Source organism: Eleutherodactylus coqui, chromosome 4 (assembly GCF_035609145.1).
Source record: "Eleutherodactylus coqui strain aEleCoq1 chromosome 4, aEleCoq1.hap1, whole genome shotgun sequence".
Lineage (NCBI taxonomy): Eukaryota > Metazoa > Chordata > Amphibia > Anura > Eleutherodactylidae > Eleutherodactylus > Eleutherodactylus coqui.
The window spans coordinates 256,984,180-257,004,485 of record NC_089840.1 but is presented as its reverse complement, the minus strand read 5'-3'; the positions used below and the strand labels follow the sequence as shown (position 1 = coordinate 257,004,485).

At 44.4% G+C, this 20,306-nt stretch overlaps 1 protein-coding gene across 2 annotated transcripts in view; it reads right to left on the bottom strand.

Moving 5' to 3' along the window:
* DOCK1 (dedicator of cytokinesis 1) overlaps positions 1 to 20,306 on the bottom strand; it is a 364,042-nt gene that overhangs the window by 238,358 nt on the left and 105,378 nt on the right. For both annotated transcript variants that reach the window (XM_066601145.1, XM_066601146.1), the window contains exons 24-27: positions 15,336 to 15,406; positions 11,850 to 11,956; positions 9,088 to 9,215; positions 5,783 to 5,878 (exon numbers count right to left, since the gene is read on the bottom strand). In XM_066601145.1, coding sequence (XP_066457242.1) covers positions 5,783 to 5,878; positions 9,088 to 9,215; positions 11,850 to 11,956; positions 15,336 to 15,406 — 402 coding nt within the window. The remainder of the gene's footprint in view (positions 1 to 5,782; positions 5,879 to 9,087; positions 9,216 to 11,849; positions 11,957 to 15,335; positions 15,407 to 20,306) is intronic.

Below are 20,306 nucleotides of genomic sequence, written 5' to 3'. Positions count from 1 at the left end.
ATGCATGGACCGCCAATTCTCATCTTTCCAAAAAGTTTTTGATTTTTGTCATTGGGTCAGGAAACGAAACTTTACTTTCTATCACTATGTGATAATTTGAAGCAAGTGTTAAGGATTGTACATTTTTTTTCATTAATCCTGTACAATATATGTATTCATGCCCCGCTCAAATTTATGCTTTACCATGAATAATACTTGTCAGACTCGCTTAATAGGGCTACAAAAAAAATGTACATAAAAGAAAAATATCAAATTATTTTTGTGTATAGAAGTCTATGTAAAAGGAATAGTAGTAATGTGCCAAGAAGGAAGTGCAATTGTTTTATCTGCTGGGCGGGGGAAGAAAGATTATTGTATTTTTTATTTATTTTTTATTATTTTAATTAAAAAGATACAAAATGTTTATATACCGCACAAGGAAAAATGTATTTTAAAACCCCCCGAATAAATTTTTGCCCACGTTATGATGAAGTTTAGAGAATTAGAACATTAAATGAAACGCTTGTTATTTATTAGAAAAGCTGATTTTTATTTTTTTTTCCCAGATTCGATTTTTATTACAGGAATGAAAGATGTTCACATAATTACTGTAATTCAACTACATTTCAGTAGACCTGGACAACGAAGGCTTTTTTTCACATTGTGCCTTTGGCTGCCGCACGGCATTGAGACGGTAACCTCGATGGAGCCAACTGTTGTGTTGAATAGTTGGTGGAGTGGATGATGGTATTCTATCCAACTAAAAAGACTGATAGGAACGGAAACCTTGTGAAACGGAGACCAAAATGGTCTCCGTCTCACACACTGAAGGCAATGGTTAAGTCCCGGTTTCCATGCCAATGCCATTTGCAGCATGTGAGATGGAAATCCGAAGATGGAGAGCGGGGTCACAGCCAGAAGCACAATGTGTAAGAAGTAGAGATGAGCGAGTATACTCGCTAAGGCACATTACTTGAGTGAGTAGTGCCTTAGCAGAGTATCTCCCCGCTCGTCTCTAAAGATTCGGGGGGCGGGGAGGAACGGAGGGGAGATCTCTCTCTCCCTCCCGCAACTCACCTGTCACCGGCCCCGAATCTTTAGAGACGAGCGGGGAGATACTCGGCTAAGGCACTACTCGCTCGAGTAATGTGCCTTAGCGAGTATACTCGCTCATCTTTAGTAAGAAGCCTAATTGTGACTTTGTTTCAATTTAGAAGTATGTAGAATATGCATATTTGAGTATATAAGGACATTGAAAGAGTAAAAGGAATCTGTCACCTGGTTTGTGTGCCCGTAGGCAGCATTAGTAGTGACAAACATCCCGATTCCAGCACCCTTCTTTTTTTCTTACAGCTGATTATCAGCAAATGTAAGCCAAGAGCTGGATCGGCCATCATTCATGTGTGAACGGAATGAGTTAAGATAACTTTCTGTGCCGCGTGACCACAATCCAGCTGAATGTTGCTGCATCTGTAGGTCGTGCGATGCTCCCGTTTGCATACTGCATTTTCCAGAGGAGCATTGCATGGTCTAGAAGTCTCTTTATGCTTACTCTGTGCTCGCCACAAGGATAAACAGGTCTCTGTCACTACTGTATGCTGCCGTCCCATCAAGCTTGGCACAGATTCCTTGTACATGGATTTACTTCATTGCTAGCTGCACAGGGTATTACATAGTTCAAGGTAGTAAAATCACAACTGTAAGCAATACTAGCCTAAAGATGAAAAAAAGATATAAAAAAATGTGTCACTAAAGCCGCACAAATCAGTTACTATTACGAAGGGGATTCATGCCAAGATACCATATTTGGAGAGGACACAAGAATGTGGAATATTTTAGACAAGGTGTACTTTAAAAATATATATTTAAAAAGAAAAAGTGTGCTGTTAAACAAAGCCGACCTCTATCCAACATAAACAAACACAACTTCTACCTGTGCAAATTAAAGCGACCCTCCAGTTTTGGGAGAAAGGGTGAAAGGAGGTATATGACCTATAGTAGTTCTTCACTCCTGCCTTTCTGATACTCCAGTTCTGGGCCCCGTTTTTGGCCATCCAAATGGCTGCAGCAATTTTTCAACTACCTTACTAATACTTACTGTGCATTGCTCTTTGATTGGCCAGTGCTGATCACGTGATCAGCGCTGGCCAAGCAGAGAGCATATATAGTGTACTGATGGTTTAACACTACCGATGCACGGTGGGAATCGGGTAGTCTAAAGATTCTGTTGGCCATTTTTGAATGATGAGAAAACAGGATCTGGAACCAGCAGATTGGAGGGACAGCAGAGAAAAACAACCGCAGGTAATATCCCCCCCCCCTCCACCTGTTCTGGCACAGACTTTTGTCCTGAAATCATAGTTTTGCTTTAAGTTTTGCTAGCTTTGTGTTTTGTTTCACAGAATAATTTTTTTTTTTTAATTACTTAATCTTAGGTCATTAAATCTGTATCTATATATTATTTAACCATACAGCGAGCGTCGCATGATGTTTGAGCGCTGGTTTCGGCACATATGCTGGGTAATTCTTCCTAGATATACAGCGATGTGCCCAGAAATTTTATTATCCCAAGTTAGGCCAAAAAAGTGTCCGTCAGGAATACATTATACATTTATAAGTGGGTTGAAAAAGAATGACCAGTATACAATTAATGCAATGGTAGAGGTATCCAAGTGTACAGGCATACAGATGTATATGCCGCATCTAGGGCTTACATTACACTCCAGCTAAATGTAACGCCCACACAGTGTGATCCTGGCCCGAGAGCTACTTCAACTTCTAAACTATTGAAAACCTATAATGAACTGTTGTCAACAATTGCTGAAAAGTATAAACTCTGAAAAGTTTTTTCTCTGTTTCAAATCTGTCTCAGTCAATAAGCAATAATTACACATACCAATTTTTCAATTCTTAAAGGGGTATTTCAGGACTGTTACCACTCAGATCCTTGCCAATCAGCTGATTCCTGAGGCCAGCATAGGAAGCAGAAAGGGTTTACTCTAGCGCAGCAGCCCAGATTGTGCTACGGTCAGCACTTTCTACTTCCTGCGCCGACCACAATGACAGGAGCTCCAAGAATTAGCCGATCGTCAGGGATCTAAGCGGCGGTCTTCGATAGAAAAAAGTATCCTGGAATACCCCTTTAATGGGAACGTATCACGGTGTGTATGCAGTCCTATCGGCAGGACATCATGTTATAGAGCAAGAGCAGCTGAGCAGATTGATCTATAGTTTTATGGGGAAAGATTCAGTACAACTTATTTTGTTCATTTACATCTCTGCTCATTCTGGGCTTAAGAGTCCAGTGGGCGGAGCTATCAGTGACTGACAGCTAGCTCTATGCAAGCTCATACAGGGAAAATTGTTGATTTCCGATAAGACCGCCCACTGGACTCCTAAGCCCAGAATGAGCAGGAATTCAAATCGATTAGTTATATTCCTTTTACACGAAAGCTACCTATCACTCTGTTCAGCTCCTCCTCCCCATAACCTACTGTCATTAGATTAGACTGCATTTTCATAAGGCTGACAGCGAAAATGATATACATTTATTTCATGAAAACATAAAAAGTTGGGTTAATTTAATGCAACACTGTCATGAGACAATGACTAGTGAAGAACAACTTACAAGATACACTAAAGACGGACTATTGAGCGTGCAGAGCCCTTTATTTCACCAGGTAGAACATCTCAAGCAAAGCTCTGTCAACCAGCCATACATAATAAATCTCCAAGGCTTGGGCTACATGACGACCAAAGATTGTAGTGCAGCCCCGCAACCTGACAATCTAATTGAAGTCAATGCGAGGTCGCGGTGTGACTTCCAAGCTGCGACAGCCCCGACTCAGTGACTGCAAGAAATCCAGATTTGCTGCTACCTGTGATTTGCATTAACTTTGAGTGGATTGCCAGGTCGAGGTCTTTCGTTGCACAACCCGTGTTGCAGCCAACGTTGCTGTGTGGTCCTAGCCGTAGGGTAAATTCACATGTGGCAGATGTGTTGCAGAAGACTAGGACTGCCCCCATATATCTGAATCCATGTATATGCTGCCATAACACCCTTTTTCAGCTGCAGTACTTTCTGCAATACATCTGCCTTGCGTGCATGTACCCTCTGGCCCCCATGGGAACCCCTCACACATTGCTTCTCTGTCGCAGAATTTCAGTTACAGCATTAATTTTAATAAAGCTCATTAATCCCAAACCAGATTCTAAGCATGCTGTGGATTCTCTAATTTTGCAAAGTTTTGCTGCGGGTTTTACCCATTCCAATGTAAATTATGGTATGAATATTCAAGCCGCTTCCACAACAAAGAAAATAGATTACAATGACCATGGATAAAATATAGCAATAGCCTTTATTTTGCGGTCACAAGAAAAGACCCCATAGATTTGACAGAAAACTAATGAGCCCGTAATATAGCGAGACCTCTATGCAAATTCAGTTTACGGACTATATATTCTTCTAGCATGTAAGATGCTGTGCCGAAAAGCCAAAACAGGGCACCACATTTTCATGGAGGCCTTGCAGGCTTTCAATGCCCTAAATGGGTTTTAGGTTTTGCACCCACTGAGCGACTCCATCTACTTACTTGTTTGAGAAGGGTCAGTCCTACTGATAGAATCCCTTTAAAAAAGGTGTTATCCTACTGCGCATAGGTGATAAATGGAAAAAGCCCTTTAAAAGTCGTTGCACAAAGAAACATACTTACCCGAATCCAGTGGCAGCTGTGCCGGAACCTCCATTTCCATCTCTGTTGAAAGGAATATTTGCATCTCAGCAAGTTATCCCCATCCTTTGGATAGGGGATAACGTGTTGATTGACGGGATAATGTGTTGATTGACGGAAGTCCAACCACTGGGACCCCCCACCCATCCAGAGAAATTGCACCTGGCAGCTTCCAAAAATTTGACATCGGTGGCCACTTAAGTGGCAGTGCCGAAGATTGCGGAGCACTGGATTGAAGTCTGCTATCTGCAGCCATCCTGTTAAAGAGAATGGCGCATTGGCATACATGGGGGCAAGAACATGCAGGACACCATTCCCGTGGATGGGTGGAGGTCCAAGCAGTCAGACCTACCAATTAGGAAGTTTTCCCTTAGGGGACAACTTGCTGAGATAGGAATCCCCTTGAAGACACCGAGTCACATAGAGTTCCCCCTCCCAAGTTTGGCTGTGTCACTGCAAGGGGATGACTCATTTCAACTTCCTTTCCTGTCTGTACAACAGCCATGAAGAAGGGGGCTGACTAAAGGTGCCTGGAAACTCTGAATTTGGTCAATGTGTACACAGAACCGCTAACAGGGCACTGAGCGAAAAATTGCTCACCTGGCAGAGTTGTTTGGTTTTTAACAGAACTAAAAACCAAACAACTATCAGGCCATGTAAACAGGAGCTGCTCAATGTGAATAGAGGCGAGTGGCCGGAACAACGCCAGCCCACTCTGCCTCCACTCACTTGAACGATTATCTCTACTGTGTAAATCACATTGCCTTTGAACTGCTGAAGGAGTCCTAAATGACTCTCAACGCTGTTGTAGGGTTAATGAAATGAGTCAACCAGCCAGCCCCCTTTATCGATCCCAAGAGTTGGGGAGGAAGCACTATGGAACTGGATTGGAAATGGAGGTGCCAACACTGCTGGACCTGGACTGGATTCCGGCAAGTACTTTTCTCTAGCCAACCTTGCTACGTAAAAAAAAAAAAAATGAATAGCTCTATGACAAAAGCAAGATTAAAAAATGAAAACAAAATGAATAAAACCCCAAACTTTGGAGCTTAGATGACTAAATATTGACTTACAATGAGCTCAGAATCGCGCCCCATGGATATCACCGTTCGGTTCACCGTTCTCAGAAGTTTTTCCATTATTATTTGAACGTGTCGTTGTGTTGGACCCTGTACAAGGAAGGAAATTGAAATAATGCGATATTTGTGTTCTGTTTTATGAAATGCTGAAATTAAATTTTTAAGATTATCTGGAAACAGCAGAGCTCATAGGCACACAATACTCGGTGGCGATAAATTGGACAAACCTGAACTCACGGAGCTTAAACAAGTCTTTACAATGTGCATTTGATTCTATTTTTCTAATCTTGTAATATATTTATGATCTGAACATGTTTTGACTTCAGTTATGAGCTTTAAATTGACTTTCTAAAACTGAAATAAATGGCAGTATCCTTTTGCATTGGCAATTTGTCTCCATTTCTCCATCCTGTGGCAACGCTATAACATGTAATGACACGACGTGCAAAATAAAAATGTATCAACGGAAGCTCAGCACACAGACAAAATATAGACTGGATCGATTGATATGTACTTGGATGGAACATAATAGTCGTACTTTTTTTTCCTGTGCCTTAAGGGGTCGTACCATGATTACAATTATCCCTTATCCAGAGGAGAGGGAATATCTTGCGGATCGGTGGGGGTCTAACCACTGAGCTGTCCACCAATCCCAACAGGGTCTTAAGCTCCCCTTGAAGTGTGTGCTTCCACTCCATTCACTTCAATAGGACTGCAGAAGAGAGCCAAGCACTTGAGCTCAGCTACAATCAGTGGTCTTATTGAAGTGAACAGAGTGGCAGTGCACACGTACGACCGCCGCCGACCCAACCACCGAACGACCGCCGCCGACCCAACCACCGAACGACCGCCGCCGACCCAACCACCGAACGACCGCCGCCGACCCAACCACCGAACGACCGCCGCCGACCCAACCACCGAACGACCGCCGCCGACCCAACCACCGAACGACCGCCGCCGACCCAACCACCGAACGACCGCCGCCGACCCAACCACCGAACGACCGCCGCCGACCCAATCACCGAACGACCGCCGCCGACCCAACCACCGAACGACCGCCGCCGACCCAACCACCGAACGACCGCCGCCGACCCAACCACCGAACGACCGCCGCCGACCCAACCACCGAACGACCGCCGCCGACCCAACCACCGAACGACCGCCGCCGACCCAACCACCGAACGACCGCCACCGACCCAACCACCGAACGACCGCCCCCGACCCAACCACCGAACGACCGCCCCCGACCCAACCACCGAACGACCGCCCCCGACCCAACCACCGAACGACCGCCACCGACCCAACCACCGAACGACCGCCACCGACCCAACCACCGAACGACCGCCACCGACCCAACCACCGAACGACCGCCACCGACCCAACCACCGTACGAGCGCCACCGACCCAACCACCGTACGAGCGCCACTGACCCAACCACCGTACGAGCACCACTGACCCAACCACCGTACGAGCACCACTGACCCAACCACCGTACGAGCACCACTGACCCACACTTTTGGAAGTGGCAAGGCTCTGTTCCTGAAATTGATGGGAGTCCCAGCAGTCTGTAACCCCACTGATCTGCAAGTTATCTTCTGCCTTGTAATAGCTTGCAATCATGGCACAACCCCTTTACAAAATATTGTCTTTCATAGTGTGTAAAAGGAAAAACATATCTGTTCCAGCTCTATAAAAAAGGAAATAAGGAATACGTTCAAATGACTCTTTCAGCTTTTAAACACAATTATCATTTTTAGATCCAGCATTCTGTGCGGATTAATTTTTTAATATAGCATCGCTACTGTCCGACTAGGCGTTACAGCGACCATTGAGTCCTGGACAAGAATGGGTGCACCGCTACCCGATGTACACTGTATTAGTATGCATCATTAGTACAAGACACTACATGCAATTCATGAGCGCAACACCAGCCAGACAGAGTCGTATGTAGTGTCTTAGACTACTGATGCATACTAATACAAAATTAGGGATAGTCAGTGAAGCGGGGCGGCCATCTTTGTTTCTCCAAGACTGGAGGCTCGCTTTAAGGAGAATATGTTGGCTCGCATTGGTTCATCGAGCGCTGCATTGATTGGTTCATCCAGCGCCGCTCAGCCAATCAGAGGGATCAGTTCCTGGAGGCAGGATTTATGAATCTTGCAACCAGGAAGTAATCTTCTGTGGGTGAACTGACAAGTGGGTGTTACCATTCTCCTTGTCAAAGCAGCGTTTCCCTACATAGCCATGCCAGAGCATCGGCAAGACTGTCAGCCGCATCGGAGGATTGCTACTTCCCTAAAAAAATAATGTGAGGCGTTTTTGACAAAACAGCAGGGAAATCGCACGTTCTCGAACGTGATATCGGGGTAAGTTTCGAGACCTGATATCGCACGCACCCATGTGAAGTTAGCCTTCTATTACTACGATTTTCCTAGATCACTATGCATTTCGATGTTAAAAAAGCATTGCCGTGCTGTATGTGCATTTTTTTTTGCGTCTGTGCTTTCACTAGTTAAAATGGTAAAACCCACATCACACTCAAATCACATGGCATGCGGGTGCGATTTTTTTTTCAAGGAACTAATGCGCAATTTTTGAAAAAGAATCATCTTAAAATATTACATGCTGTGGTTTTTTTCATCTCAGACTCTCGGCCCAAGAAAAAAAAACATGCTCATGTGAATTAACCCATTAACCCTTTCCAATCCACTGTCTGATGTCTAAAGACATTCTGATTGAAGGCTGTACAGCTCCGATGTTGGAAGATGTTCGGCAGGGTATTCTTACTGTAGATTACTGGCCGCTATGTTGTCGGGGGCCTCTCCAGCATGTCACATACCGCAGTATTGGCTCTAGCCAGTAGATGGCGCCATTGTATAATGGCAGAAAGAGAAAGTCCCCTAGGAAACACTGAATCCAAAATTGGATTGAAAAGGGTTAAAATGAATGGATTCTTTTCATATGAGAGTTCTGTCATTCTCCAAAATCGGACAGAACTCATTTGTAAAGACGGTTTGCGTGATACAACCATAGATAGTTAGAAAATTGCATTGGGCAACCGAGAAAGTGGAGCCGGAGCCAGTGGTTACAAGGACAAAGAAGAACAGAGGCAGGTGATATAGTTCCCCTGCGGTCCCAAGACCGAATTCTGTCTGGGACTGAAGGCTCACGTTAAGTCTTAACACCTACTGTAAATATATTGATTAAGATGCATTAAGGGTTCTGGAAGCAGATTGTGAATCTCAGTCCAACAAGATGTGTGGGTTTATAAAAGCGAGTGAACTTTTCCAATTACTAACCACATCTTTCCTGTAAAGCACCTCCAGGATGTTGCTGAGCAGTTGGCAACAAGCTTCAAGTTCCTCCTGCCTCTCCAAGTGATACTTCAGCTGATCCGTCATCATTGGGAGTAAGATTTCTCTGCACTCTGAAAACAAAGCAGATTGTTAAACCGAGGAGAACAGGATCGTCGGCAGTGATGAGACCGCCGTAACACAGACATCTCTCCCACTACTGAGAAATACTTAAGACGTCCTCCGAGAGCTTCTGTTGTGTAACCGGATAGCGGCATCTTCATTATTGCCAGTCACTTCTGCAGTCTACCTATGCTGCACGTTTTAACCTCATATCAGAGATGTACTTTTGTGACGGGTTTAGAAAACCCAATTTCAGATACACTTTCCGAGATCTCACTGTCAGGGCCTTAATCCATGAGCCGGAGTCTAGGAAAAAGCATCGCTCTTGCTTCAGAGAACTAAGCATGCCCATGCATTACATGGCCAGATCATGGGCTTTAATGAGAATGGTGTAATGCTGCACTGCCCCTGTGGTGGCGCTGTAGGGAAATTCAACACTTCAAGCCATGCTTTCCCGTAGATTACAGATGATCGCTAGTGGTCCCAAAAACTTACTGTCGAGAGTCCGTTTCAGCAAACAGGGGTTGTCCAAAATGGAGAACCCCCTTCTAACAGCTGGTCAGCTTGAGAAAAAAAAAGAAGTTTACATGACGGTTAGACTCTATTTAGCCGATTTTAAGACTTAGCAATAGACCTTATTACCCGATTCAAGCATCTTTTAGAAGATGCTGGGGGACAGTTCTAAAACATTTTACGTCAAAAATGTTCATTTTTAGCAGTCTGTGCCAAAGTGTACCACTGTCCCCGAAAGAGCGTGGCTTGTTAGGAGGGGGTGTGGCCAGCCCGAACCAACAGCTTTATGAAAAATGTATGCCAGAAACAGACGTAAATTATACCAGGTTGGACCTAGTGTACATTTCTGTGTAGGCCCATAGAGATGAAGAGGTGCGCACTTCATCAATTACCGTGTTTCCCCGAAAATAAGACAGTGTCTTATATTAATTTTTGTTCAAAAAGGTTTAACTTTTTTACATGTATAGCTGCCTGGACACTATTTAAATTGACTTTTTAAATTAACTGTTAGCAGGGCTTAATTTTGGAGTAGGGCTTATATTTCAAGCATCCTCAAAAAGCCTGAAAAATCATTTTGCATCCTCAAAAATTCTGGAAATTCATGCTATGTCTTATTTTCAGGGTATGTCTTATTTTCAGGGAAACGGGGTAGTAGGCACATCGTGCGTCAGGGAAAATACTATTAGGACCGGCTTTTGAAATGCCAGCCTTCGTAAAACTCCCCCAATGTCTTTTGAACCGCTACCCCTATCCCTATATGGCTGAAGACCAGTTGGTAATCCATCTTCAGCTGCATAGTGGAATAAGGCAATTACTCTCCTGTGCCTGCAGCCTGCAACAGTAGTCCAGGCACAGATCTCAATATACAAGTTGTGTCTTTAACCCCTCGGCAACAGTATAATGTAAGAATGCTTTGTACGGTTATGCAACAGACTCTGTAACAGCGGCCGCTTCAGACTTGACAGGTCTGCGCTATTTTCAACAGGTGATCAGCACCAGCAATGGCCGTGATGGGAGTTAGTTACCCGCCGTAAGGGAAGCTGTATAGATGCTGTGGTCAAAGCTGAAACACACATTTAAGTAGGAAGAGAAGGGCCCGCCTCTGCAATGTAATCGCAGGGTGCTGATTGGTTAGCCTGGAGCCTACTTACTATATGGCTTAAAAAAAACTATAACTAAGTATTGGAGAAAATAGTACAAGCAATCAAGTGATCACAAGTTCATGTTCCCTACGGAGACTAAAGAAAAATGCAGAAAAAGGTTTAATAAAAAAGGGTTTTTAAAAAAAAATAAAAAATTTAAAAAACATTAAGTAGTTTGAAAAAAAAGCCCTTTTCCAATTTTTCAAGTTAAAATGTCTAAACAAGATCAAATACACCATTAGCATCACCAAATATCATACTATTAAAATTCATATAATCATATTATTTATTCCGCTTGGTGAAAGCCATAAGGTGAAAAAATATATATATATATTGTATAAAATGCAAAAATTGTTGTATTTCTGGTAGCCCCATCTCCAAAAAACTAATTGAGTAAAAAAGATGTTCAAACAGATTTATGTACCCCAAATTGGTACTAATTAAAGCTACAGTTCGCTCCATAATAAGCCTTCTCACAGCCTGATCATTTAAAAAAAAGAAAAAAAAAATTTTTTTTTAAAGTTATGGATCTCAGAATATGGCGGCAGAAAGCAATAATTTTTCTATTAAAAATAAAAGTTTTTGCTTTTGAGTAGTAAAAAAAAAAAAAAAAAAGTATATACATTTAGCATGGCAGTAACCTTATAGACCAGCAAAACAAAGTACACGCCATTTTTACTGAATTTTACCCATAATAGAAGCCTAATGGATGTGATGACCATCGTACTCCGTAACGCCTGTCAGTGGGGAGTACAGACAGAAATGGCAGAAACGATGCCTGCGCCCGTAGTCCTTGTAGAAACAACACCGACCTAAAGCGGGAGATTATATAAACACTTCTTATCCCGCCACTGCCAAGACGGGACCTTGGTGCTACCGATGGCGGTGACATGACTCGCCCAATGAAGGATATTGGTCTACATTGTGGCTGTCCTGGAGGTAGGTTAATGCGATCACATTAAGGCGTTGATGCGGACGGCCCCCTCTTACCGAGCTGGCTGAAGAGGTCGCTGTGTACTATCTCTATGAGGCAGTAGAGCTTCTGTCGCACCAGCCGATCCCTCGGAACATTCACGATGAAGTCTGTAAACAGTTTGCTGCGGGAGGGAAAGTTAAAGTCTGTAAACAGTTTGCTGCGGGAGGGAAAGTTAAGGCTTGACTATGAAAACAGACACAAACTTCAGAACTAAAATCTGCAGTCATCCAGGAAATACATTTATGAACAAAGGTAGGGATAAAACATTTTATAACATTTTTTTTTTTTTTTTAAATTTTTTAAAGGGACTATATATAGTCACCAATTTTTTTTTTTTTAGTATTACTTAAAATCAGATAGAGAAACATTCTCCATTTTTCTAATCCGTTTTTAAATTTTCTGATTGTAGAATTTTTGATTCTGCCGTCTATACAGGACTGTGGGGGGCGGCCATCTTTCCTGAGCTACATTTAACGGCATTTAGAGAGAGATGCTTTACGGCAGCCTCACAGGGCTTCATACAATGGACAGGGGGAGAACCGCTGACTTGTATGGGAGACTGTTCCAGCTCTGTGTCCAGTCGGTGAATGCACCCTTAGCAGTATCTCAAGAGAAGCTGGCGGACAACTAGATATTCAGTAAGCTAGAAGAAAGGACTCGGGGTTCTAGAAAAGAAGGGCGATAACCGTATGGGTTGCTGAAAGGATATCGGCTATCATTCCCTGACCCAGCTGAATCAGCTTTTTATGGACTGGGTAGATAAGGACAGCATTTTAGTCCTTTTTTTCCACTGAAAAGGGAGATGCTTTATGGATCATTCATTTCTTAAAGTGACCCTCCAATTCTGGGTAAACAAAGATGGCCGCACCGCTTCTCTGTACATAGCATGCATCAGTAGTCTGAGACACTACATGCTGCTCTGACTGGCCAACGCTGGTCATGTGAGTAGCACTGGCCAATCAAAGCAGTGTAGTGTCTTATACTAATGATGCCTACAGTGTGCATCAGGCAGTCATGGAAGCTGGTGCGGCCATCTTTGTTTCTCCAGGCACACGGATTGACGATCAACCAAAACGAACATTCCCGGGGTACAATCACTGCCCTGTATAAGCGATCAAAGAAGCAAACGCTCACTTGTCACGGATGCATGAAAACTATTGTCCGTCGGCAGCACGTCCCTCCGTGTCAGAGGATTTGCAAGCTGCACGGGGACGAATATTTGTGTCATTCGCCCCCACAGTTTGAGGTCTGCAGTACGTAAATTGAAGGTTAACGAGTACCAATTGACAGACTATATCATCGATCGGCGCCCCTAGCACAATGATGCCATCTAGTTCTCTATATGCAGGTTACTTGGAGCCGAGCGCCGACCACAATAAGGATATATTAAGAAATGAATCATTTAGTAAGCCGTCTGTACGGAGTTGTGTGACGGACATTCACCGTTAAACACCACGCGAGAGCGAGTCACCGCTCCCCCCTCCTCCTCCTCCCGCCGAGAACCTATTGATATTTAACGTTCGTTCGGCCCAGCAGGTAATTAGTCTCCTACACTCCAATTATTACACATGGCCGCATACGTCTGTATCCCTGTAAATCTACCCGATAATAAAGTCACCGGCCGGACGCTGCGCACCAAGCGCTGATTCACTGATCCGCCCGTCTCATGCAAGTTATCCTGCGTACAACATGTGCAGCCGCCTTTATACTCAGATAGTCAGGTGGGGCTACGGGTGTAGCAAACTATAACATGACAGTCTGATAACTTCATGTACTACAAGGTTATAAGTCAAGTGATCCCAATGTGCCGTCATCTGTAGCCTATGGCCAGTCGCACCAGCTATTTTTGAAGCGTATGACACGCATATTTCACAGCGTGAGATATGCAGCACTAAACCTCCATGTATTTCAATGGGGCATTTCACACTAGCGTTTTTGCGCCACGTATTTTATGCGTACACAATCACATACAGCATGTGCCTTTTTCTGCGTTTTTGCACGTATTTCACGCATAGACCGCCCTTTCGAATGAATGGTGTGTGTAAAAAAATGCAGTAAATATGCAATTGCACGCGTAAGGGCTAATCCGCACGGGCGTATTTTCTCCGTGTATTATACGCGCTTATATCACACGTGTAATACGCTGTGAATAGAGTCCGTGAAAGTAAATGGATTTTCATTGATCCATTCACACTTGCGCAGCATGCTCTATTTTCTCGCATATTACGTGTGAAGAGCCCTATGGGTGCTTATAATACGCAATGCATATGGAAGTATGAGCGCAGCAGTTGGGTTTTTCACGCATGTTATTAGGAAGGATGCTAATGAAGTTAAACAAAACCAGGAAGATCATCACTCTTGGTTGTTTTCCCTGCTTGCATTATGGAGCTACTACATGAGCGCCGTTACCGCTTGTGTAATAGCACTAACTGGCGGCTGCATCTGTGCTTGCAGGTTCCGGCTGGCAGCTGTCAGGAACCCATAAGGGTTATCGGCAGCCGCTAGTGCTCAACCAATAACAGCCTTAATGCACATGAGTAGCGCTAACACTCATGATTTCGCTGTAACTGAGAGTCCGCACAGGCACTTATAAGGTCAGCGCTGCCATTGTCACTAGCACTCCATCTAACAGCAAATGACCTAAGCTGTAACCGCACTGAACAAAACGCCCCTGACTGTCCAAGCTGCCATGTGACTCAGGTAGCCGTCACTCAGGATGGTATTGCAGTGTTTTTGATTTGTGGCCTCTAAAGGTGAAGCTCGCGGTTCCAATATATTTCCCCTGTAAGGGCCGCACAGCCTAGGGCCCCGTTTAGATGCAGTATTGTGCATCAGTATTTGTAAGCCAAAACTAGGAGGAGCTCCAAAATACCCGAGAGATTTACAGCTTCCCATTAGACGTTCTCTGTAGGTTCCACTCCACAAACACACAGACAAAACGCTGAATGCAGCCATGAGAATAGAGACTAAGATTGCATCACAAAACGGCAGCCGTCCGCGGTAAAAACAGGTTTTTAAATGAGTTTTTGACAGCAAATTAAAAAAAAGTAGCAAAAATGCTGCAAAACTACCATAAAAACTTTAAAAAACCACGCCACACCACATGGAAACCCTGCGTAGGGGAGACAGAATAAGAATCTATACGATACTAAAGCTGTCCGCAATAAGCTCCTTAGCGCCCCCTAGTGGTGGTTACAGTAAGCAAGAATTTTATCATTTAAAGGGAACCTGTCAGGTACTTTATGCTGTGCTCACTGAGGGGAGTAGATTATAGTGACAAACATGCCGATTCCAGCGTCACTTATAGGGTAATGTGAAGGGATTTTGGAGAACTTCCAGCCTGTTTGTGTAGCAGTCAGAGTTGAGTCCAGCTTATTCGTGAAGACCTACTAAACCCATCCACAATCGAATTTTAATCACCTATCGACGGGACAAGTGATACAAGTCTTACCGCAAAGTCCCCGCCCGTCCCAAAAACAAGGGCAGAGATGGCTACTTACCTTAACTCTTTCGGATCAAATACAAGTTTCACGTCGTTCACAATGGTTGGCAAGTATTTCAGTGCAGCACCCTGCAAAAAAAAAAAAACATCCTGTTAGAATAGTACAAACTTACATGTGACGTTTTTTGCCTTCCTCTGGATCAACAACACAGGAGGATAGACAGGCTGGACTAGCTGGACATTGTCTTCATTCGGCCTTACGAACTAAGTTACTATGTTACTTGCTTGTTCTTAACTCTAGAAAAGACTGCAGGCGCGCTACTCACATCCAGCCCCCTGCATATAAAGAACAGCTATTTATAAAAACATGGCAGAAAAACTGCAAGAAAAGCAAAAGAAAAACTAGAAAACTCAAATTTGGAAGCAACTTTTTCTCTGTGAAGAGAGATGTGAAAACTGCGAGGAGGATTAAAGAGCCAGCGCAAGTGCGAAATAATAAATAAACTTTTTCATGATCGCTGCATGTCTCCCCTCGAGGGCAACAGCTTACATCATAGATGAAACGGGCAGCCTCATTTACTGGGTGCAGAAAAACTCACTGCTACAGCGGTATATGCCTCGAAAACCCTCAAGGGGAGTAATTTGGAGAGGTGCTTGACATAGACACAAATATTAATACAAAGTCTCCTTATTTCAGTTGCCCTACCTAATAATAAAGGATGACTTTTGGGACTGTGTAGAGGTTATAAAGTCTATTTTTAAGTTTATATGCCCAAAACACATTTTTTTGCTGCAAAGTGCAAATTAGCATTTTGTGATTATTAATTTAACACAAGTATAAAAGGACATCAGCAAAAACATATTTTAACCCTTTCCCATCCACTGTCTAACACCCAAAGACATTCCGACTGAAGCCTGTACAGCTCCGATGTCGGAAGACGTCCGTCAGGGTATTCTTACTGTAGATTACTGTCGTCGGGGGCCTCTCCAGCATGTCACATACAGCAGTACTGGCTCTAGCCAGCAGATGGCGCCATTGTATAACGGCAGAAATAGAAAGCCCCCCTAGGAAATCCTGAATCCAAAATTGGATTGCAAAGGGTTAATAAAGATATGAAAAAAATAAAATAAATCAATAAATCACAGAAAAACAAAAATACACATTCACTGTCACTTTATCAGAGCCCCCGCCCTTTTCACGATTGGACATTCCCTGTATGGAAATTAGAGCCGGAGGGCAGCATGAAATCATGTGGAGTTTTGCGTGGATCATCTTCAGTGTGAATCCACATTAGATGGGAAAATCCAGCGATCTGAGCGACTTCCAACGCGGCCGAGCCATCGGTGCTAGACTAGCCGGAGCAAAGATATAACACACCGACGACCTTGTAAGGGGCTCTTATATAAAAGAGCATGGAGATTATACACCGAATGGTGCGAATACGGAAAACATCCTACAAAAGGGGATCATGTGGGCGTAAACAAGTTGTTGATGAAAGGAGTCAGAGGAGGATGTCTGGAATCGGTCTGATAAACAGGCGGTGCATAGTCAAGCAAATTCGCAGCTGAATACAACGCTGGTGCTCCAACTAACGTGTCCGAACGCACAACGCATCGTTCCATTGAACTGATGGGCTATAACAAGTAGTAATGGTGCTTTAACCATTCGTTCTATAAGAGAAAATAAAGGCTAGGCTCCAGTGGACAAAATGCTGATGGGAGGTCAGAGTTTGTCGCGAGCGGCATGAATGAATGACTCCTCAACAGTTCAAGCTGGAGGTGGAGTGATGATGTGGGGAAGGCTCATGGCTCTTCCGATACCCGCGGACGGACGCCACAACAGATTGCCGCGGTTCTAAAGGCCAAAGGAGATCCTATACGCTACTGGATGGCGGTCCAATAGAAGGTGGCCATTCTGTGTTACAGTTCTACGTCAATAGAAAATATATTCCACAATCAAATATTATATCCCTCAGATCCACGCTGGATAAGTTAATGAAAAACAAGACGGAAAATCCTAAAGTAATAATAATAAAAAAAATCTACTCCGACCGAACAAAACAAATGAAAAGCTCAACGGCCAAGCCAGATTTACTGATGCAACTAAATCAACAAATCTGGATTGATGACACGATGCCATTGCATATGGGAGATGAGATGAGTAAAGAGGTCACAATGTGACACAGATTAATGGCAGGTTCTGGGAAAGGATCTTGAGCGCGTTCTAAATAACAGTGGGAAGCAGGGAGTGGAGAGCAGAGGGGACAAATCTAATGACTGGAATATGTAGATATAATAGCTCTGTGCAATTGTCTAATGAGCTGTAGCTCTAAACACTGGAGACCCGAGTCAGAGGCAAATGTGACAAATAGTAGGATGGAATGCATCGTGAGCGGCTGCCATAACTAGAGTGGGATTACAATAGATAATAGAACTACCTGATTCACTACTCTGACCCGCTACTTCTAGGCAGCATTTGTACTGCAGACGGTTTCATTATCGCCTAATGGAATATTCGAACTGCGACTTGAGATGATCACTAGAGATGAGCGAACGTACTCGTAATGAGTACTTACGCACCCGAGTACCGCCATTTTCGAGTACTTCAGTACTCGCGCGTAAAGATTCGGGGGGGGGGGGGGGGGGGGGGGCGGGGAGAGGCGTGGCGGTGCGGGGGGGTAGCAGCGGGGAACAGGGGGGAGCCCTCTCTCTCTCCCTCTCCCCCCCACTCCCCGCTGCAACCCCCCGCGCCGCCACGGCGCCCCCCGAATTTTTTCGCCCGAGTACGGAAGTACTCGAAAATCGCGGTATTCAGGTGAAAAAGGGGCGGGGCCGAGCACGTTCGCTCATCTCTAATGATCACCAAAAGATCCCGTCAACTGCGACTTTCCACGAAAATAATTCTCTATAAGAAATGTTAACTTCCAATCTCACATGGTGACTTTGCTGAAAATTGTGACTATTTGGTCATCATTTTGGCAGTTATTAATGGCATAGAAAAGTTTTGTTCAAGTGTAAGGGAGGTGAGCAGTGCTCCACTCCCCCTTCCTTACTGTGAAAAGCGGTTAGATTGTTCAGAGAGCAGCCAAAGCGCCACGGTGTCCAGCCCCGCCCCTTCCAATCAGGGACCCACCTGGGAGGAGGAGGGAGAGCAGAGACTGGCAGCGCTTGCCAGCTCCAGTTTAAGGTCCCTCTTCTCTGCTAGCATGGGGAGGAAGAGGTGAACAGAGAGGGAGGGAGGTTCCGCCTTCCACCTGTTGAATGAGCCAAACGACTCTAGAAAGTGCTGGGGCCCTATTGGCCCATCGGCTGCAGTGTGTGAAAGAGCCAGCCTTAGAGACAGCAGCAGTATTGGACTGAAAGAGAGACTGCAGCACAGTCCAAGTGCCCGGAGAGCAGTGCGTGTGCAGAGCAGGGAGAGGAGCCAGCAGACTCCTGCATGGTACATGGCACGGGCCACTGATCTCAGATGGCAGCACCAGCAACATTGTTCCCTAGTTGGGGAGCAGAGCAGGACAAGGCCCTGAAGACTGGGGGTGAAGAGGAGGACTAAAAGGGCCCTGAAGACCAGGGGCTTAAGTAACAGAGCTGACCACATAAAAAGATGGAATGGATATGGAGCATTGCATATGGACGAGGGTATACCTCCCGCCAACACACTTAGAGAGGCCGGCCTCAGAAAACACCAATGCGCACACATAACGAGGAGAATGGGCTCGAATATGAGTGGAGAGTTGGAACTGTGTAATTTTGTAGGAAATAAGCCTGGGTTTATGGGACAATAGTGTGAGAGTCGATGCAAGTCAGCCGGGCATGGAAAGCATGAACTGTGTGTAAGGCGCAATGATTGTTGGAAGGATGTGTTGCGGTTATTGTAATAATTACATTCGGGTATGCACAAAATACTATCACTTGTCTAATGGCGCAGCAGGGCACATGGCGTGTAATGAAAGTTTGAGAAAAGGTATTCGCAGCAGGACAGACCTTTAGGTATACTGTGACGTTTACAACATTTGACGTCTCAGTGCAGAGACCCTACGGGGGCGGAAAGAGGTCTGTGTTACATGAAGTAGATTTGATAGTGACCAACGGCTGGTATGAGCGTGTAGGTGACTTGCTGCTGCCAGAATAAGAACACGGTATACCTACTGCCATTTGTAGAGAGTGAGTATACCACAAGTTATATGGAACATTTCAGGTACAATTACCCTCCTATGGAGTGACCAACATAACCATCGTGTAAGTAAAGTTCAGGGCCCGTCACCACTGCGCCATAGTACCGTTCAATCTGGTTCCACAGCGGTGCCATTTTCAAATGTGAAAACACACATTAGATAGTTATTGGACAACAACTATCTCGCCCGTCCCTTCCCCATAGACACCCGGGTGAGTGCGCAAGTGTTGTGAATGCAAAGAGCGGAAAAACAAATTGCTGCCGGAGATAAAAGAAATTACATTCTAACTGTCCGATAGTTATTCCCCTGACATCAGGCGCTGGGGTTGAGAAGGGAGGCTGCCATACACAATGCAATTGGCACCCCACAATCACAAGGTTCCAATGGATTTCCATGGTAGCCAGAGGCCCGACAAAGGCCTTTATGTCTGTGATGTAACTCAACCTATTAGACCCTGCCTCCGACAGAGTCTAACAGGCTGATGTTATAGGCTCAGTAGAATGCACAGCACAAGTAATGCAGTGTATTATCCTAGTGATTAAATCATCACATCTTCAAGTCCCTTTGAGGGACTAAAAGATAGTGTCAAAGAAAAAAAATGCAGTTTAACCCCTTCCCACCCCATAACGTAAGGGTACGTCATGGGAACGGGGTCCTGTATTGTCATTGCCTAAGATTGCTATCATAAGCGATAAGGCATGGCAGGAGAGAAGTCCTGCCATGCCTCATCGTAGCGATCATTAGTACTGCAGTGTAAGTCCCTCAGAGGGACTTAGCATAAAAAAATCCCAACGACGTGTACAATAAATTGAAAACGCTTTTTATTCTGCATGGCAAAAAGCATTTTTAAAAAA